General features: G+C 43.4%; 2 protein-coding genes across 2 annotated transcripts in view; one reads left to right on the plus strand and one right to left on the minus strand.

The window, feature by feature from the left end:
* The window catches only part of LOC120026384 (ras-related protein Rab-3C-like), a 61,323-nt gene extending 51,252 nt beyond the window's left edge, over window positions 1–10,071 (minus strand). The window contains exon 1 of the mRNA XM_038971233.1: window positions 9,862–10,071. Within this exon, the coding sequence (XP_038827161.1) occupies window positions 9,862–10,071 (210 nt within the window). The remainder of the gene's footprint in view (window positions 1–9,861) is intronic.
* Window positions 10,072–15,189: 5,118 nt separating this feature from the next.
* Window positions 15,190–16,761, plus strand: LOC120026166 (ATP synthase subunit C lysine N-methyltransferase-like). The gene is made up of 4 exons (XM_038970992.1): window positions 15,190–15,304; window positions 15,879–16,000; window positions 16,370–16,420; window positions 16,585–16,761. The coding sequence occupies exons 1-4, from the start codon at window positions 15,190–15,192 to the stop codon at window positions 16,759–16,761; spliced, it is 465 nt and encodes a 154-aa protein (XP_038826920.1).
* Window positions 16,762–17,688: the final 927 nt, after the last annotated feature.

Raw genomic sequence — 17,688 nt, forward strand, 5'->3', positions numbered from 1 at the left:
TATCCAGGGAGATAGGCAGGCGCACACATGCACACACACACACCTCGTCGGAGGAACAAAAGACGCCTTCCGGAAACAAGCCAGCTGTTCTTCAGAAAAGCGAGACGGTTAAATGTCGGCGTCTAACGATGAGAGATGTGAGGATAATAAAGACAGCGGCCGCGTCTGAAATGGGACCCTATTCCCTATATAGTGCACTACCTTTGACCAGGGCTCATAGGGAATAGGGTGCCATTTGAGACGCGACCACAGGAAGCTGCTGGCTGCCTTTTTTGGTTACTACATGATTCCATATGTGTTATTTCATAGTTTTGATGTCTTCACTACTATTCTACAATGTAGAAAATTGTCAAAATAAAGATAAACCCTGGAATGAGTAGCTGTGTCCAAACTTTTGATTCGTACTGTATATATACACACTACCATTCAAAAGTTTGTGGTCACGTAGAAATGTCCTTGTTTTTTAAAGAAAATCAAAAAATGTGTCCATTAAAATAACATCAAATTGATCAGAAATTCAATGTAGACATTGTTAATGTTGTAAATGACTATTGTAGCTGGAAACGGATAATTTTTTTATGGAATATCTACATAGGCGTACAGAGGCCCATTATCAGCAACCATCACTCCTGTGTTCCAATGGCATGTTGTATTAGCTAATCCAAGTTTATCATTTTAAAAGGCTAATTGATCATTAGAAAACCCTTTTGCAATTATGTTAGCACAGCTGAAAACTGTTGTCCTGATTAAAGAAGCAATAAAACTGGCCTTCTATAGACTAGTTGAGTATCTGGAGCATCAGCATTTGTGGGTTCGATTACAGGCTCAAAATAGCCAGAAACAAAGAAATTTCTTCTGAAACTCGTCAGTCAATTTTTGTTCTGAGAAATGAAGGCAATTCCATGCAAGAAATTGGCATGAAACTGAAGATCTTGTACAACGCTGTGTACTACTCCCTTCACAGTACAGCGCAAACTGGCTCTAACCAGAACAGAAAGAGGAGTGGGAGGCCCCAGTGCACAACTGAGCAAGAGGACAAGTACATTAGAGCGTCTAGTTTGAGAAACATATTTTTTTCCGCAAACATCCTTTCCGAATTTAAAAGTAATCCTCTCATCTAGTTTTTCAAAAGTATCTGTAATCTGATTACAATATTTTTGCTGGTAACGTAACGGATTACAATTACCGTTTTTTTGTAATCCGTTACTCCCCAACCCTGACCAGTGGTGGATGAGGTCAAATTCCCCCCCCATAACAGTGTAAACTGCTTTGAAGCCTATTGTCAAGTGCTGTATATACACTAATGGCAGTTCATAAATATTGTTTTCATAAAGCTTGATGGGGCTTACCAAGAAAAACCTTCAAAAGGACTAATTTGAGGCAGAGAGGTGTACTCCACAAAAACCATTCAATTAATTTCTTATTTGCTCACTTTAATTCATTGTTCAGGATGAATACATGTAACTGACATTTTCGACATCAAGCTGATGTCTTCTTCAGACTGCCTTGATGGCTTGACTTTGTTTAGTTGGATCTAACCCTAATTTATAAATGGAATCTGATATTCTAAAGCTGTTCTCATTACTGCAGTATAGTCTCAGTAAAAGTGGAGACATTGCACTACAATTGTATCCAGCCTTTGTAGCTACGTCCCTCTAACACTCCTTAACATGCTGACCAGACCGGACACATCGCGTGCGCGAGCATCGCAAAATAAATGTAGAAATCCATGTTATTCAATTATTGCACTGGAAAGAGGAGAGATGACTAGAAACGATTCGGTTGGCCGTTTTATGTGTGGATTAATTTGTCTGAGAAGAGGACCTTGTGCAGTTCAGGTAAAATAACAACTCAATGTTTATATCCCAGGACAAATTAGCTAGCAACAGCAAGCTAGCTAAATAGAACAAATTAGTAAGCAAGTGCAAGCTAACTAGCTAAATTGTCATACATGTTTAATGCTTTTCGACCTGTCCCCAAATTAATGTCATTGGTTCAGAGTTTGTTTTGATATTTTAACCTGCGTGTCGTGATCGCGTTTGGTGTGGGGGGACAAAATACATTTATGCACGATGGCGCACGCGCGCAGCCTGTTTGGCTTCCGTGTAAGCCTCTCTAAGTTAGCAATGATTGAAGACAGCTGCAACGTAAATGAAAAATCGATACCAATAAAACTCCTCGAGACCGCAAAACTCGATTTCAAACATTTCAGATATCCGGCAAAGCTGTGTAGACCTCTGGTTACAGACAGCCAGGGCAGAGTGACCAAGCCTAGCACCCACTACCCGCTAGCTAACTGCTGCCACCGTTTCCCAAAATCAATCTTATGAGTCTGGTTGTATTGTATAACCCCTGTGCCACAGACCTTGGCCCCAGCTACCTCCTCTGTGCTAGCTAGCTCCAGACCTGTTTCCATGGTTTCAGTGTATGGCAGGGTCTGGTAGCACATTCAGGAGTGAGTGATATTCATTTGGACAGAGAGGGACTCAGATGAGACCAGGTCGAGGGAGGGTATGCTAATGACTCATGAAGGTGAAGGAGTCCTTTGGATTTACTGTAAATTGTTTATGTGTTTCAGGTTTTGTATCACATAGATTAAAATATAAATTTCACATGCTGCCATTGACTGTTGCTAAGTAAAATGACTATATTGATACAATATTACACTTGCTTTGTGGTCACTGGTAAATATTAGAAGCAAAATCCTCCATGCAACAAAGACTTACTCTCTCTAACCATGGCTGAAAAAGTACTCAACTGTCATACTTGAGTAAAAGTAAAAGTACTTGAGTAAAAGAAAATATACCTTAATAGAAAATGACTCAAGTAAAAGTCAGCCAGTAAAATACCACTTGAGTAAAAGTCTAAAATTATTTGGTTTTAAATATATTTAAGTATCAAAGTACAAATCATTTCAACTTCCTTATATTAAGCAAACCAGACGGCACAATTTTTTGTTTTTATTTACGGATAGCCAAGGGCACACTCCAATGTTCAGACATCATTTACAAAAGAAGCATTTGCTTTTAGTGAGTCCGCCAGATCAGGGGCAGTAGGGATGACCAGGGATGTTCTCTTGATAGGTGTTTGAATTGGACCAATATCCTGTGAAAATGTAACGAGTGCTTTTGAGTGTCTGAGAAAATGTATGGAGTAGAAAGTGCATTATTTTCTTTATGAATGTAGTGAAGTAAAAGTAGCCAAAAAATAAGATTTAGTCAAATACCCACTGAGCACATGCATCAATTCAACGTCTATTCCACATTGCTTCAACGTAACTTCGTTGAAATTACGTGGAAACAACGTTGATTCAACCAGTGTGTGCCCACTGGGTCGGTTTCCGAACTAGATTGCAGTTTGATTTTGACAGTCTCCAGTAGAGAAGTAGGCCTAATATCTGTGAGTAGCAGACCAGTGGGGCTTCCAATGTATCAGACCAGTGGGGCTTCCAATGTATCAGACCAGTGGGGCTTCCAATGGATCAGACCAGTGGGGCTTCCAATGGATCAGACCAGTGGGGCTTCCAATGGATCAGACCAGTGGGGCTTCCAATGGATCAGACCAGTGGGGCTTCCAATGGATCAGACCAGTGGGGCTTCCAATGGATCAGACCAGTGGGGCTTCCAATGGATCAGACTAGTGGGGCTTCCAATAGATCATATCTTCAGGAAAGGGCTATAGATCATAGGGTCTTCAGCAAGCATACCATCCTCTCAAGTCAATTTGGTTTGGGTATAAAATCAACACAGTTCAAAATCATCCTGGCACAAATTAAAAACCATGAGAGTGGGCCATTATTTGTGTAGTGTAAGCTTTAGAATGACTTTCCATTCCAGCTGAACTTAGTAGCCATTGACTCTGCAGCAGACAGTGAGCAGCCTAATGTGTTCAGTTGGTCAAAGTCATTAGTGCAGGTCTTATTTAAAACTCACAATTTGACCTGTATTCGCTTTGCTACAAGAAAAGCATGACTAGACACTCGATCCTCCAGACAGTAATGTGGGCTAGGGTTAGTTAGGGTTCGCAAGGGTTAGGGTTAGTTAGGGTTAGTAAGGGTTTGGGTTAGTTAGGGCTAGGGTTAGTAAGGGATAGTTAGGGTTAGTTAGGGTTAGTAAGGGATAGTTAGGGTTAGTTGGGGTTAGTAAGGGTTAGGGTTAGTAAGGGTTAGAGGTTAGTAAGGGTTAGAGGTTAGTAAGGGTTAGGGTTAGGGTTAGTAATGGATAGTTAGGGTTAATTATGGATAGTTAGGGTTAATTATGGATAGTTAGGGTTTGGGTTAGTAAGGGATAGTTAGGGTTAGTAAGGATTCGGGTTTGTAAGGGTTATGGTTAGTAAGGGTTAGTAAGTGTTAGTTAGGTTTAGTAAGGGTTAGTAGGGGTTATGGTTAGTAAGGGTTAGGGTTAGTAAGGGTTAGGGTTAGGGTTAGTAAGGGTTGGGGTTAGGGTTAGTAAGGGTTGGGGTTAGTAAGGGTTAGTTAGGGTTATGGTTAGTAAGGGTTAGGGTTTGTTAGGGTTGAGGTTACTTAGGGTTAGTAAGTGATCATGACTAGGGACCAGGCTGTATTCATAAAGCAGTGCTGATCTTGGATCAGATAGTCAGGTAGGAGTGCTGATCAGTCCATTCATTATGCTCAAAAAGGCACAACTGATTCTATATCAGCACTCCTACTCAGAGACGCTTTATGAATACTGTGAGACCAGAGCCGTTTTAGATGAGAGAGGATGCAAAAAAAATGTATGAGCATGGCCTTATTTCTATTACAGCGTATTGGATGACTGTCATTCATATTCCATTCACCCAGCTCAGTGTAACATCGATAGGTTTAGGCTTTTACATGATACTCACATTTTTCCCTGTACCCATCATGAGGTTGCTACAACCTAGCCTAAGAATGAAAGTTTACAACGTAGGTGCACACAGGTAGTGACACATTAAATACCACCTCTTGCACACTCTTGCCTGCATCTAGCTGATCTAGGGTGTAATCACTAGTCCAATAACTGCAAATGTGGGTTTCTATTGCACAAAATTCTGGTATGTTTATCCCCATTTCGTTCTGTTTGCTTCCGTTTAAGAAACGTTTTTCAACAGAATCGGCGGAATGAATACACTCCTGATCACATAAACACATTTCACGTTCATAGCAGCCACATAAAAACAGCATGATCACTTTGCTCGTTGTATATATAATTATTTCTCGCAGCTATCTACGTGTTCTCCTCCTCTCACCTTTTCCCTTCGCTTGTGGACTTCAGTTGTCTGTGACCAGGCAAAAACACTTTTCCAAGCCAAATCTTCATATCATGACCGCTACACACAACCTGCATCGTTGTCATGTCATCGTCAACATAGATACTAGAACTAACACATTAGTAAACCCGCTACAATCATGCAGTAAGTAAAGTATAGTCAGTAAGCAGTTACAGAAGCAGGCCACGTTGGAAATAAATTAATAAAACCAAAAGCTGACCTTGATTTGGGTAAGTGTGCTGCTGAGGCTACTGTAGACCTTCTGTCACGATGTGCGCAACTGGTTGAAGGTAAGTCAGGTGCAGGAGAGCCTGTACTCCAGGTTGCCGTGGTCAGTCCAGATGAGAAAAGGGTGTTGAGGCCCCTCAAGCCAATGTCTCCACGCCTTCAACTCCTTCACCACAGCCAACAGCTCCCGGTCCCCCACATCATAGTTTCGCTCCGCCGGGCTGAGCTTCTTCGAGAAGAAGACACAGGGGCGGAGCTTCGGTGGTGTTCCCGGGCGCTGAGAGAGCACGGCTCCTATCCCAGCCTCGGACGCGTCCACCTCCACTGTGAACGCCAAAGAGGGATCCGGATGCGCCAGCATGGGAGCCGGGGTAAACAGAGCCCGTAGGTGACCAAAAGCCCCGTCCGCCTCAGCCTTCCACTGCAAACGCACCGGGCCCCCCTTCAGCAGTGAGGTAATGGGAGCCGCTACCTGACCAAAACCCCGGATAAACCTCCGGTAGTAATTGGCAAACCCTAAAAAACGCTGCACCTCCTTTACCGTGGTGGGAGTCGGTCAATTACGCGCGGCTGAAATGCGGTCACTCTCCATCTCCACCCCTGAGGTGGAAATGCGGTATCCTAGGAACGAGACGGACTGCTGGAAGAACAGGCATTTCTCAGCCTTGACATGCTCCAACAGTCGACCAAGCACCCTGCGCACCAAGGACACATGCTCGGTGCGTGCAGCAGAGTATATCAGAATGTCATCGATATAAACCACTACACCCTGCCCGTGCAGGTCCCTGAAAATCTCATCCACAAAGGCTTGGAAGACTGACGGAGAATTCATCAACCCGTACGGCATGACGAGGTACTCATAATGTCCTGAGGTGGTACTGAACGCTGTCTTCCACTCGTCTCCCTCCCGGATACACACCAGGTTGTAAGCGCTCCTGAGATCTAGTTTAGTGAAGAAGCGCGCCCCATGCATTGACTCAATCGCTGTGGCTATGAGAGGTAGCGGGTAACTGTACTTCACAGTGATCTGGTTAAGGTATCGATAGTCAATACACGGGCGCAGACCTCCCTCCTTCTTCTTCACAAAAAATAAACTCGAGGAGGCAGGTGAAGTGGAGGACCGAATGTACCCCTGATGCAGAGATTCGGAGACATATGTCTCCATAGCCGCCGTCTCCGCCTGTGACAGGGGATACACGTGACTCCTGGGAAGTGCGGCGTCTACCTGGAGGTTTATCGCACAATCCCCCCGACGATGGGGTGGTAATTGAGTCGCCTTCTTCTTGGAGAAGGCGAGAGCCAAATCGGAATATTCGGGGAGAATGCGCACGGTGGAGACCTGGTCTGGACTTTCCACCGTAGTAGCACCAACGGAAACCCCTAAACACCTCCCCGAGCACTCTCGCGACCACCCCGTCAGAGCCCTCCATTGCCATGAAACAGTGGGGTCATGACAGGCTAACCAGGGTAGGCATAGCACCACGGGAAACGCAGGAGAGTCAATGAGGAAGAGACTGAATCTCTTCTTGTGACCCCCCTGCGTCACCATGCCCAGGAGAGCAGTGGCCTCCCATAATAACCCTGACCCTATTGGTCGACTGTCTAAGGCGTGAACTGGGAAGGGCTTAGCCACTGGAACAATGGGGATTGCTAAACTATGGGCAAATGATCTGTCTATGAAATTCCCAGCAGCGCCTGAATCGACGAGCGCCTTATGCTGGGAATGCGGGGAAAACTCAGGAAAGTTAACTTGCAAAAACAGGTGGGCAACAGAGGGCCCTGGATGAGAATGGTGCAGGCTCACCTGGGGTGACGCCAGAGTGCCCTGCCTGCTGCCTCGACCCCCAGAGGAACCAACCCGACACCGACCGGCAGTGTGCCCTCTGTGGCCACAGATGGTGCACATGAAGGTCTCTCCTCCGGCCTCCCTGAGTGCAGCACCTACCAGCTCCATAGGAGAACTGGGAGAACCAACAGAGCTGCTTCTGAATGGCCGCGGGTGGCCAGCAGGTTATCCAGCCGGATGGACAGGTCCACCAGCTGATCAAACGTGAGGGTGGTGTCCATGCAGGCCAACTCCCGACAGACATCCTTGCGCAGGCTGCAGCGATAGTGGTCGATCAGGGCCCTGTCGTTCCATCCCGCCCCGGCGGCCAGGGTGCGAAAGTCCAAGGCGAACTCCTGGGCACTCATCGTCCCCTGCCTCAGGTGGAAAAGACGTTCACCCGCCGCTCTACCCTCGGGCGGGTGGTCCAAGACCGCCCGGAAGCAGCGGGTGAACTCCTCAGTGGTCCAGCGCCGCATCTCCTTCTACCCACACGGCGTTGGCCCACTCCAGGGCTTTCCCCGAGAGGCACGAGTTGAGGGCGGACACCCTCTCCCGTCCCGAAGGAGCCGGGTAGAAGGTCACCAGATACAGTTCCAGCTGCAGCAGGAACCCCTGTCAACGTGCCGCCGTCCCATCAAACTCCCCGGGAAAGGCGAGACTAATCCCTCTGGGACCGGGTACAGGAGAGGCGAGTAGTGGCGACCCCTGTTTTGCTGGGGAGGGTGCTGGAGGAACTCCCTGTCTCTCCCAGCGGTCCATTGTCTGGACGACGCGGTCCATGACGGCGCCGAGATGGTGGAGCATCGCCGTGTGCTCCCGGACGCACTCCTCGACCCCTACAACAGGGGTACTTGCTCCTGCTGACTCCATAAGTGGTGTGGAAATCTGTCACGATGTGCACAACTGGTTGAAGGTAAGTCAGGTGCAAGAGAGCAGAGATGGGTGATAACAGGCGCACTTTATTCATGCCCAAGGAAAACAACGATAACGGCCAAAGTACACAAACGGTACAATAAACAAAACACACGGGTCAAACCATACCCGGCGCAAACCAGCCTGATGCGAACCACACTTAACAAACAAACAATTCCACACACAGACATGAGGGTAATATACATTTAGTCAGATGAGGGAATGTGAAACAGGTGTGCGGAAAACCAAGACAAAACAAATGGAAAATGAAAAGTGGAGCGGCGATGGCTAGAAGACCGGTGACGTCGACCGCCGAACATCGCCCGAACAAGGAGAGGGACCGACTTCGGCGGAAGTCGTGACACCTTCATTGCAAATCAGTTTGTTTTAATCAATTATTTGGTGATGTGAATAGATTTAGGATAGTTTACTCTAGAAATGTATAACTTATTTTTTTTATGTTTCAATGTTTTTATTTTTATGAAATTCACTCTCTAGAGTGAATAGAGACAAGCCTAAAACTACTGCGCATGACACAATCTTTATTCCATACATCCCTATACAACCCCTTAAAATGCTTCAAACACACAATAGCTTTCCAGATAAGCATGAGTAAAATATTACAGATGGAAATAACATTCCTTTGATCTCTGGTGTTAACATCTTGGAAAACGATTAGTCATCATGTCAGCATCCTGTAGACAGAGGGATTTGTCCCTCTGAAGACGTTCGAGCTAGAGACTCATCTATCCATCCTTGTCTACCTTTTATTCACCCTCTTTCAAAGGAAGTGACAGCATCATTTCAGACACTTGTAAAGCAAATGTCCTTCATTAACACCATCAAGCAGGGTTAGACCTCACTTGATTGGAGAAATAGACAAGAACATACTGGGCTGCCATTATAATTTCATATCCTTCAGACATTTTTGCTATACGAGGCACATTTTTTTTTAAATCATGAATTTGTGACTATACAATTATTAAGTGCCAAAAAATGAATTGGTCAGACCTGGGCCTCACAAACGACACCTAGAGATAATAAAGTCCTTCCTGAATCCTTTTGAAACTGCTGTCACTAACCTCACAAACCCCAGATAGTTTCGCCAGTACCCCAGTGCTGTAGGTTTAATACTATAGCTACTGTGCAGAGAACAAAATACATATTCAGACTTCCTGTCTTCAAAGCATTTTAAATGTAATATTGGCACTAAATGAACTCTTGTGAACATGACAGAGTGACCAACCGGGGCTCAAACCTGGGTCTCCTTCGTACGACAAGACTGCATCAGTCCAGCAGCCAACTGAACTAATTCCTAGGCCAGGGTCTATACAGCTGATTCAAATAATCAACTCAACATTAAGCTTTGACTATTTGAATCAGCTGTGTAGTGCTAGGGCAAAAAACTAAATATGCACCCCTCGAGGGCACCAGGACCGAGTTTGGGAACACTGGACTAGGCATTAGCTTAGGAGCCAACAATAGGAGTCTTTAGGTCCCCTGCAAGGTTTCTTATCACACAGACACAGTTCTGAACTACCTCCTTTACAACAGCAAACAGTACGCATACTGTAACATTGGACAGTAGGAAACACTCTTCGAGTGAGGAGAGTAATCATGCCACAAACACACTTCAGACTCACCCATATCTGTAGTTTGATCCGCTTGTCGTTCTTGTAGACTGTTTTCACTTTGAAATCTATGCCCACAGTGCTGACGAAAGCAGAGGTGAAGGAATCATCGGCATAGCGGAAGAGAAAGGAAGTTTTTCCTACACTGCTGTTGCCGATGATAAGCAGTTTGAACATATAATCAAAGTTCTGGTCCGAGCCCTCTTGCTGTGTTGCAGCCATCTGCAAGAACAAGACGGTTCAAATTCAAAAGCAATTGGTGTTCAGCAATTGGGGTTTCAGAGTTCGCTAGACCTGAACATTAGGTATGCGTCCCAAATGGCACCCTAATCTCTAGTGCAATACTTTGGACAGAACCCTGTGACCACTATTTCATCAGCATCCGCATCCCTTTTAAATGTTCAATCTATGGAGGTGTTAAAGAAAAGATAAGAGCAGTGTAGCAGGGCTGTTCAGATCCAATAACTCCACCATGAGACATACACAGACCCAGGCAAGCCTCTACCTGGCTAAAGGGAGGGATACATTTTCATTCACACATTGGGAAAAGGGGTACCATATGCCTTTCGGCTATTTCCTTTATTAATCAAGCTCTGACTTTAAGACTTCTTTACAGGAATCATTACTAGATTATTTTATAATCTAGTATTTTACAATCTAATCTAGTTTCACTCAATTCATTCTAATCAACCTAATAATTATGACACACCCCTCACTATTGTCATTGGTTGCACTAATTGCACTGTTTGTCTACATAACCTGGTTCAAGTATTCATGACATGACCCTGAAGAAGGCACAGTGATGCTGAAACATTGGTGTTTTACCCAATAAATTTGTGGGAGATATATATATATGTAACGGATGTGAAATGGCTAGCTAGTTAGCGGGTACGCGCTACTAGCATTTCAATCAGTTACGTCGCTTGCTCTGAGACTTAAGTAGGGTTTCCCCTTGCTCTGCAAGGGCCGCGGCTTTTGTGGAGCGATGGGTAACGATGCTTCGTGGGTGTCAGTTGTTGATGTGTGCAGAGGGTCCCTGGTTCGCGCCCGTGTCGGGGCGAGGGGGCGGTTTAAAGTTATACTGTTACATATATATATATATAGAGAGAGAGAGAGAGAGAGAGAAGCTCTCTTTAATAAAACATTTTTATAGCTTACAAAATGATTATGTAAAATCCAAATGCAAAATGAATACAGAAGGTTAATGCAGTTAACTGCACACCATTCAAAGTTCCACAACAAAATACATTACACTTTAATTTACATTTGATGGTGTATTATTTCTGCCTAGCCTAGCTATAAAAGCTTATAAATAAGAAATGTTAATCATTTAACACCAATTGTATCTAACATCAATTAGATCTAATGTGGGTTAATTTGGTCCAGCTCACATAGGCTAATAAAATGATGTGCCTAAGATATTTACTAAATTCAAGCGAACAACTAACGTTACAGTTCATCGCTGGCTATTAATTCAATCCATAGTAATGTAAAATAGGCTAATGTTTTTCCTACAACTACAGGGTAGAAAAGCACCCCCACCCCCATATTGACACCGTATGTTCTTCACCATCAGTTCGTTTTTGCATAAAAACATATTGTCACTCTGCCTGTATACAGATACGATTTCATGCGTAGCTCTCTCCTTTTCACGGCACAATTTTAGTAAGTGTGGCCAGATGCGCTTGATTACCATAATTGCCATACAGTTTTTACAAATAATTCACAGGCATATATGACTACAAATATGTCATGAGAAATAAATGGCCAAAAAACATACAACTACCTGCATAGGTGCGTCCTGGAGCGTGCCACTAAATGACAAACCGATTTCCAAATGTGTTGTGTTCAATTCAGCGAGTGATACCCAGAGATGCTCCGCCTGTGCCTCCCTCTGGATTTAAGCAACGGAGCAGTCCCCTTTTTTCAAGACAGACGAGAGCGCGCAATGACACGCGACTGCGCGCGTTCACAGTCGGTTAGGTCTATCTGGGATCCTTGGGACTTCCCGATCCTAAACCCTAAACCTAATCCCTACCCTTAGCCTAACCATAACCCTAATCCTTAACCATTTCACCAGGTCATATTCAATGGGTTAGGGATGTCCCGACGATACGGGATAGCGAGAACCGTTCACAATCACACAGCATGTTGAGCTGATGGGGAATGTAGTCTTTTACCAATCATCAATGACGAAAAATACTTTGATTGGGTTAACTAGGCTCACCCAAACATCTTAACCTAATATAGCAGGCGTAAAAGAAAGGCTCACATCGTAATCTGATTGGTTTTGGAGGTTGGGCCTTCTATGGTGATAGGGGATGTTCCTCTGTGATTACTACCGAATCCTGTTGATGATCTAACCTATGTAGAGAAAATGAAAGATTGGTTAGAAGTCAGTGATATATGGAAACTGGTTGACAATTACATTGGTAGAAGTTTTTATGCATTTTTACTGCTTTTCACAGATGGATCCAAGGACCCAGATAGTGGAGCACAGGAGCAGGTGTTTACGTTCCTGAATTGTGGAGATGTGTAGAAGTGGAGATATGTAGAAGTGGAGATGTGTAGAAGACTAACAGATGAACTGTCAGTATACTCAGTTGAACTGTTGGCGATAGTAGTTCGCCTTCAGTGGTTGGAGGGCGTACAACCTGTCAGAATTATAGTATGCTCAGATTCCCTGTCTGTGTTGAATAGTTTGTCATCTGGTAAATCTAATAGGAGTGACCTACTATTGGAGGCATTCATGTTATTGTGGAGAATCGAGAGACTGGGTGTAGTAGTGAGATTCTGCTGGGACCCATTTGGGTGTGGTAGGGAATTAAATTGTTGACCAGACCGCCAAAAGGGCTTTAAAATGAGATATAATTTATATTCATGCTCCACTGGGTAGAGGTGAGGCCAAATGTAAGATCAAAGCCATTTTGATAGATGTGTGGCAGAAGATATCAGACTCTGAGCCTAAGGGCCGGCATTTATATGCCCTTCAAAGAAAGGTAGGTGGACCAAGATTCAAAATTCAGATTAGGAAGGAGAGGTTGTGTTTGCTTGATTGCGTCTAGGACATTGTACATTGAAACCGTCATTACTTCTGATTGGCAAGAAGGTGAATGGTTTGTGTCTTGAGTGTATTGTTGATGAAACTGTGATTTTGATTTTGCATGTGTCGTTATATTGTTGTAAGTATGTTCAAGAGAGGGAAAGATTGAGGTTGTAGGGTTGGGGGTTGGGGGTTGGAAGGGAATTTGGGGATGGTCTTTTAGAAGTTATTAGTGCTCTTTTTTATTTTCCAGGTGTACTGAGTTAGGTAGGAGGATTTAGAAGTGTAGAGCTAATGTTGTAAACCGTGATTGACCACACACTCCAGCACCTTAAATGTTTGTTTGCTGACCACAATTATATCATAGAGGAAGAGGAAAGAAGAATTTGATTGGTGCAGAATTTGTCAATCTGGATTTGACGCTTGCCAGGTGGGTTATATGCTGTGCTCTGTCTGGAAGTTTAGCAAAAATGACTAGATTATTGCTATAATGTCACTGGTTAATAATGAAAATAGGAGTTTTAAATGGTAATATACGTGGAACATGACTGAATTTGTGAGCAGTGATCACGTTGTCGCCAGTAATGTAATTACATTTCCCTGTTATCTGCTATATCTTGGACGCTAGGTGGAAGGCACAGCAGCACTAGTACACTACCAGTTTTTGGACGATGACACTTTAGAATGTTAATTTAGAATGTTACTGTGGCGACCTCTAGTGTTCATGGCAAAAGGAAAAGAAAGTCAAATGTGCAGACGAGCTGATATTCCACTAACTAGTGAGCCTATTAAGCAACTTCTCGTCCTCTTTCATTGCCCAGTGGATTTCACTAACTGAATGAGTCTCATTCTATACTGAACAAAAATATAAACCCAACATGCAACAATTTCAAAGAATTACTGAGTTATAGTTTATAGGTAAATTAGTCAACTGAAATAAATGAATCTGTCCCTAAACTATGGATTTCACATGACTGGGAATACAGATATGCATCTGTTGGTCACAGATGCCTTAAAAAAAAAATGTCAGTATCTAGCAACCATTTGCTTCATGCAGTGCGGCATCTCCTTCGCATAGAGTTGATCAGGCTGTTGATGGCCTGTGGAATGTTGTCCCACCTGGAACATTCTGTCCTACACGTTGATCCAGAGCTTCCTGAAAATGTTCAAGGGGTGGCATGTCTGGTGAATATGCAGGCCATGGAAGAACTGGGAAATGTTCAGCTTCCAGGAATTATGTACAGATCCTTGCGACATGGGGCTGTGCATTATCATGTCGAAACACCAGGTGATGGCGGTGGATGAATGGCACTACAATGGGCCTCAGGATCTCGTTACAGTATCTCTGTGCATTCAAATTGCCATTAATAAAATGCAATCGTGTTCGTTGTCCGTAGCTAATGCCTGCCGATACCATAGGAGAAATGCTCGCTAACAGAGGTGTAAACAAATTTGTGCACAAAATTTGAGAAAAACAAGATTTTTGTGCTTATGGAACGTTTCTGGGCTCTTTTATATCAGATCATGAGACATGGGACCAACACTTTACATGTTACGTTTATATTTTTGTTCAGTGTAGTATGAATCCTGTATGTGGAAATGACACAGCAGATAGTCATATAATTATAGTGAGAATATAAGAGTGATGTAGTTTGGGTCATGGTCTCAATTCTAAACTTTAGTTAGTACTGAAATACAGTGTTGGGGAGTAGTTCCTTCATGTAGTTCAACTAGTAATGAAACGACATGTTTGCAGTAGCTTGGTGGTCGTTGAACTCAATTCAAATCGTGGTCTTCAGGTAATTACTTTTTTTGCGGTGAAGCTAACTACTGAACCTACACTACTTTTTAAATAAAATAAATACATTTTTGGTATCAGACTTTCTTAATTCTCACTTGAATTGTTTTGGGGGGGGGGGGTGTTTAATAGGCTAAATTACACATTCTGTTAACATCTGACCCCAAATTGAACTGTTCTTGCAATTTGTCATCTATAACATTTCAGATTTAGATATGATAATGTTTCACAAAGTATTTTGGATGTGGTGAAATACTTTGGTGAAGTAAACATTTTTTTTATTTGTCTTAAGGGTAGCTTTAGTGTAGCTTATCTTTTTCCAATGTGCAGTAACTGGTAGTTTGGTAAACTATGATTTCAGAGTCGCTTCCCCAACACTGCTGAAATAATACCTATGTTAGTTGTACCTAACTAGGTAAAACTCCAGACCCTACTTATTATCAAACACTGTGCACTCTTATATGGCCTCTCTGCATGGTCACAGCAGTGGGATGTCACCATGGAGGACTCCATCAAGGTCATGCTCCAGGAGCACAACACAAGACTCCTCTACAGCTACCAGAACAACAGCTCTGTTACCTTGTGGATGTCGGCCATCTTGACTGGGGCTGTGGGTCATGGTTGTGATGCCAGGCCTGAAAGTCCCCTTTAGGGTCAAGGTATTGTTAGTCATATTATACTTTTTTGAAATAAAACTTTTTGTATTTTGTGTGTTTTATTGAACAGAGGAGAGATGGTATGGAAGATGGACAGAGAGTGCCCTCACAAAGGCAGTGAGCTGGATTCAAATCCACATTAACACCGGCAGATCTGCATGCTGTAGACGGCGACACTAACTGATGGACCAACCAGGCCTTAGTCCAGTGATATTTTTAACCAGATGCTCAGACAGATATTGACTAGCTCATACAACTACAAACATACTGTACAAAGGAGTTCTCTCGCACTAAAACCTGTCTCCAAACCTGTTGTCTTCAAGATTGGAAAATATGAACGAAACAAACAAAGTCTATTCATTCACTTAGGCCAAAGGACAAGGACATTCACTCAGTTATGTACAATAGTATTTTGAGCATTGACATAAAAGAACAATATAACTATTATCTGTCACCACATGACTAGTTGTGAAGTGAATGTCATTTTATACTCACTGCAATGAATGAGACAAGTCTGCACAACAACCGGCAGTTGGGTTCCAATGCACTGGGTTTGAGATCAACTCAATGCTGCAGACCTACCCACGAGATAGAGCCTGGTGGAGGGGAAAAACATATACTAAGGCCAATTTTGTCAGCAAGGATTTCTGGAAGGTACAGTATGAATTCCATGTTTATTGATTTATTTTATTAAGTTTATTGGTCAGGGGGTAGGGTACGTGTCCAATAAAAACGAATATAAATGACAGAAATATCTGTGTCGATTGAGAACATGCTTCTTATTTATTTTAATTTCCAGTATGTGCAGTAAGTCACTGGAACAGTATGCAAAACATTTTCATTTTATCATAACCTCTTTTACAGTCACAACAATGACACACAGTATAGGAAATTATTAACAGATTCTCTACCAGTAATCATGACCAATATCGTCAGAGATGTAAATAAAAAGTTCCACTGCTGTTGTTCGAGAAGCGATGCTTCATTTGCTTCTATGCTATGTTCTTTTCTTGTCTTTTGCAGACGGATCTATCACGATACAACAACGTGACTGTATTTATGGCCCCCGCAGTGGTAAGTTTCACTTTTTTTTAAAGCCTGGTGGACCACAAGACTCAAACCTGTTCAACCCTGTTCACTGAAGTAAAGTCTTACTTTTGGGCCGGTATTACCTCTCAACCCACGTAGCACAGTATCTAATTCCCTTTCTTCATATCTGTGCCATTGCTGTCTGACAGATGGAAGTTCTAGAGAAGAAGCTGCTGAAGGAGCTTTCTGAGGATGCCAGGGTGGTGGTGTGTCGCTTCCACTTCCCTCATTGGCCACACAACTGCTCCAAGGGGGCGGGGTTAAACCAGGTGTGGGCCTATGATGTCAGCACTGTCCGCAAGCCCTATCCTTCAGTGTCTCAATAGGTTACAGTCATATACATTTCATTCGGTTACATAAATACTTTTCCTTAGAGCAAATGGCAACATGCTCATTGCCCCTCTGCATGGTAAGCAATGGTGTGCAAGAAAACTTCTTAACATATGTTCCATGTCATTTCATTGGCCCCACATAATGGTTTGTACAATGTGCATGTTGAATTACAAAAGACCATGCTGGCTATTGCTGCCCCTCTAAATCTTCAATAGTACCTTATTAAATCTTAGTCACAGAATAGAAAGGCTGTTAGCAGAATGTAAAATAGAAGGGAATAAAATACATATGCTTGTTTACAGTGTTTACTATAACTTTGATGCACATTTACTTTGTTGGATATGCAGCAAGACCAAAGACATAGCCTAAAGATTGCATGCTTGAAGTCATTTTTTTATCAGTTCACTTGTGTGACCTTATTATAAGTCAAATTGAAGCCACAAACAAGAAAAATCGACCTGAGAAAAGTGTTCTATTGAAGACTGTGGTTGTGGTCAGAGTTTATCCTCCAGATAATTATTAGGATCTATGCACAGCTAAGCCACTAGGTCCAGCTGCAGCAGAGACATCACTATTTTTGACGACCCTTTGGTAGTTGGCGTAAATGCCGTCCTCCTCCTCTTCTTCTGGGGCATCACGCATAATACAGTCCCCCTCACTACCCTCTTGTTCTGGGGCATTATACATCATATAGTCCCCCTCACTACCCTCTTCTTCTGGGGCATTATACATCATATAGTCCCCCTCACTACCCTCTTCTTTTGGGGCATCACACATCATATAGTCCCCCTCACTACCCACGCTTGCTGAACAGTTGCCAGCAGCTGCCTTTGGCTCCTCTGGTCTTGCCAGTCGTAAATTGTCATAGTCACTCTCATAGCACCCAGCTCTACCACTGTGGTTTCCCATAGGGTAGCCAG

This window comes from Salvelinus namaycush, chromosome 31 (genome assembly GCF_016432855.1).
Source record: "Salvelinus namaycush isolate Seneca chromosome 31, SaNama_1.0, whole genome shotgun sequence".
In the NCBI taxonomy this organism is placed as follows: Eukaryota; Metazoa; Chordata; class Actinopteri; order Salmoniformes; family Salmonidae; genus Salvelinus; species Salvelinus namaycush.

Excerpts from the sequence above, each read along its gene's own strand:
- LOC120026166 (XM_038970992.1), top strand. The coding sequence starts at position 15,190 with ATGGAGGACTCCATCAAGGTCATGCTCCAGGAGCACAACACAAGACTC. Across the intron at positions 15,305-15,878 it reads CATCTTGACTGGGGCTGTGG|TTGGGTTCCAATGCACTGGG; the intron begins GTCATGGTTGTG and ends AACAACCGGCAG. Across the intron at positions 16,001-16,369 it reads TCAGCAAGGATTTCTGGAAG|ACGGATCTATCACGATACAA; the intron begins GTACAGTATGAA and ends TGTCTTTTGCAG.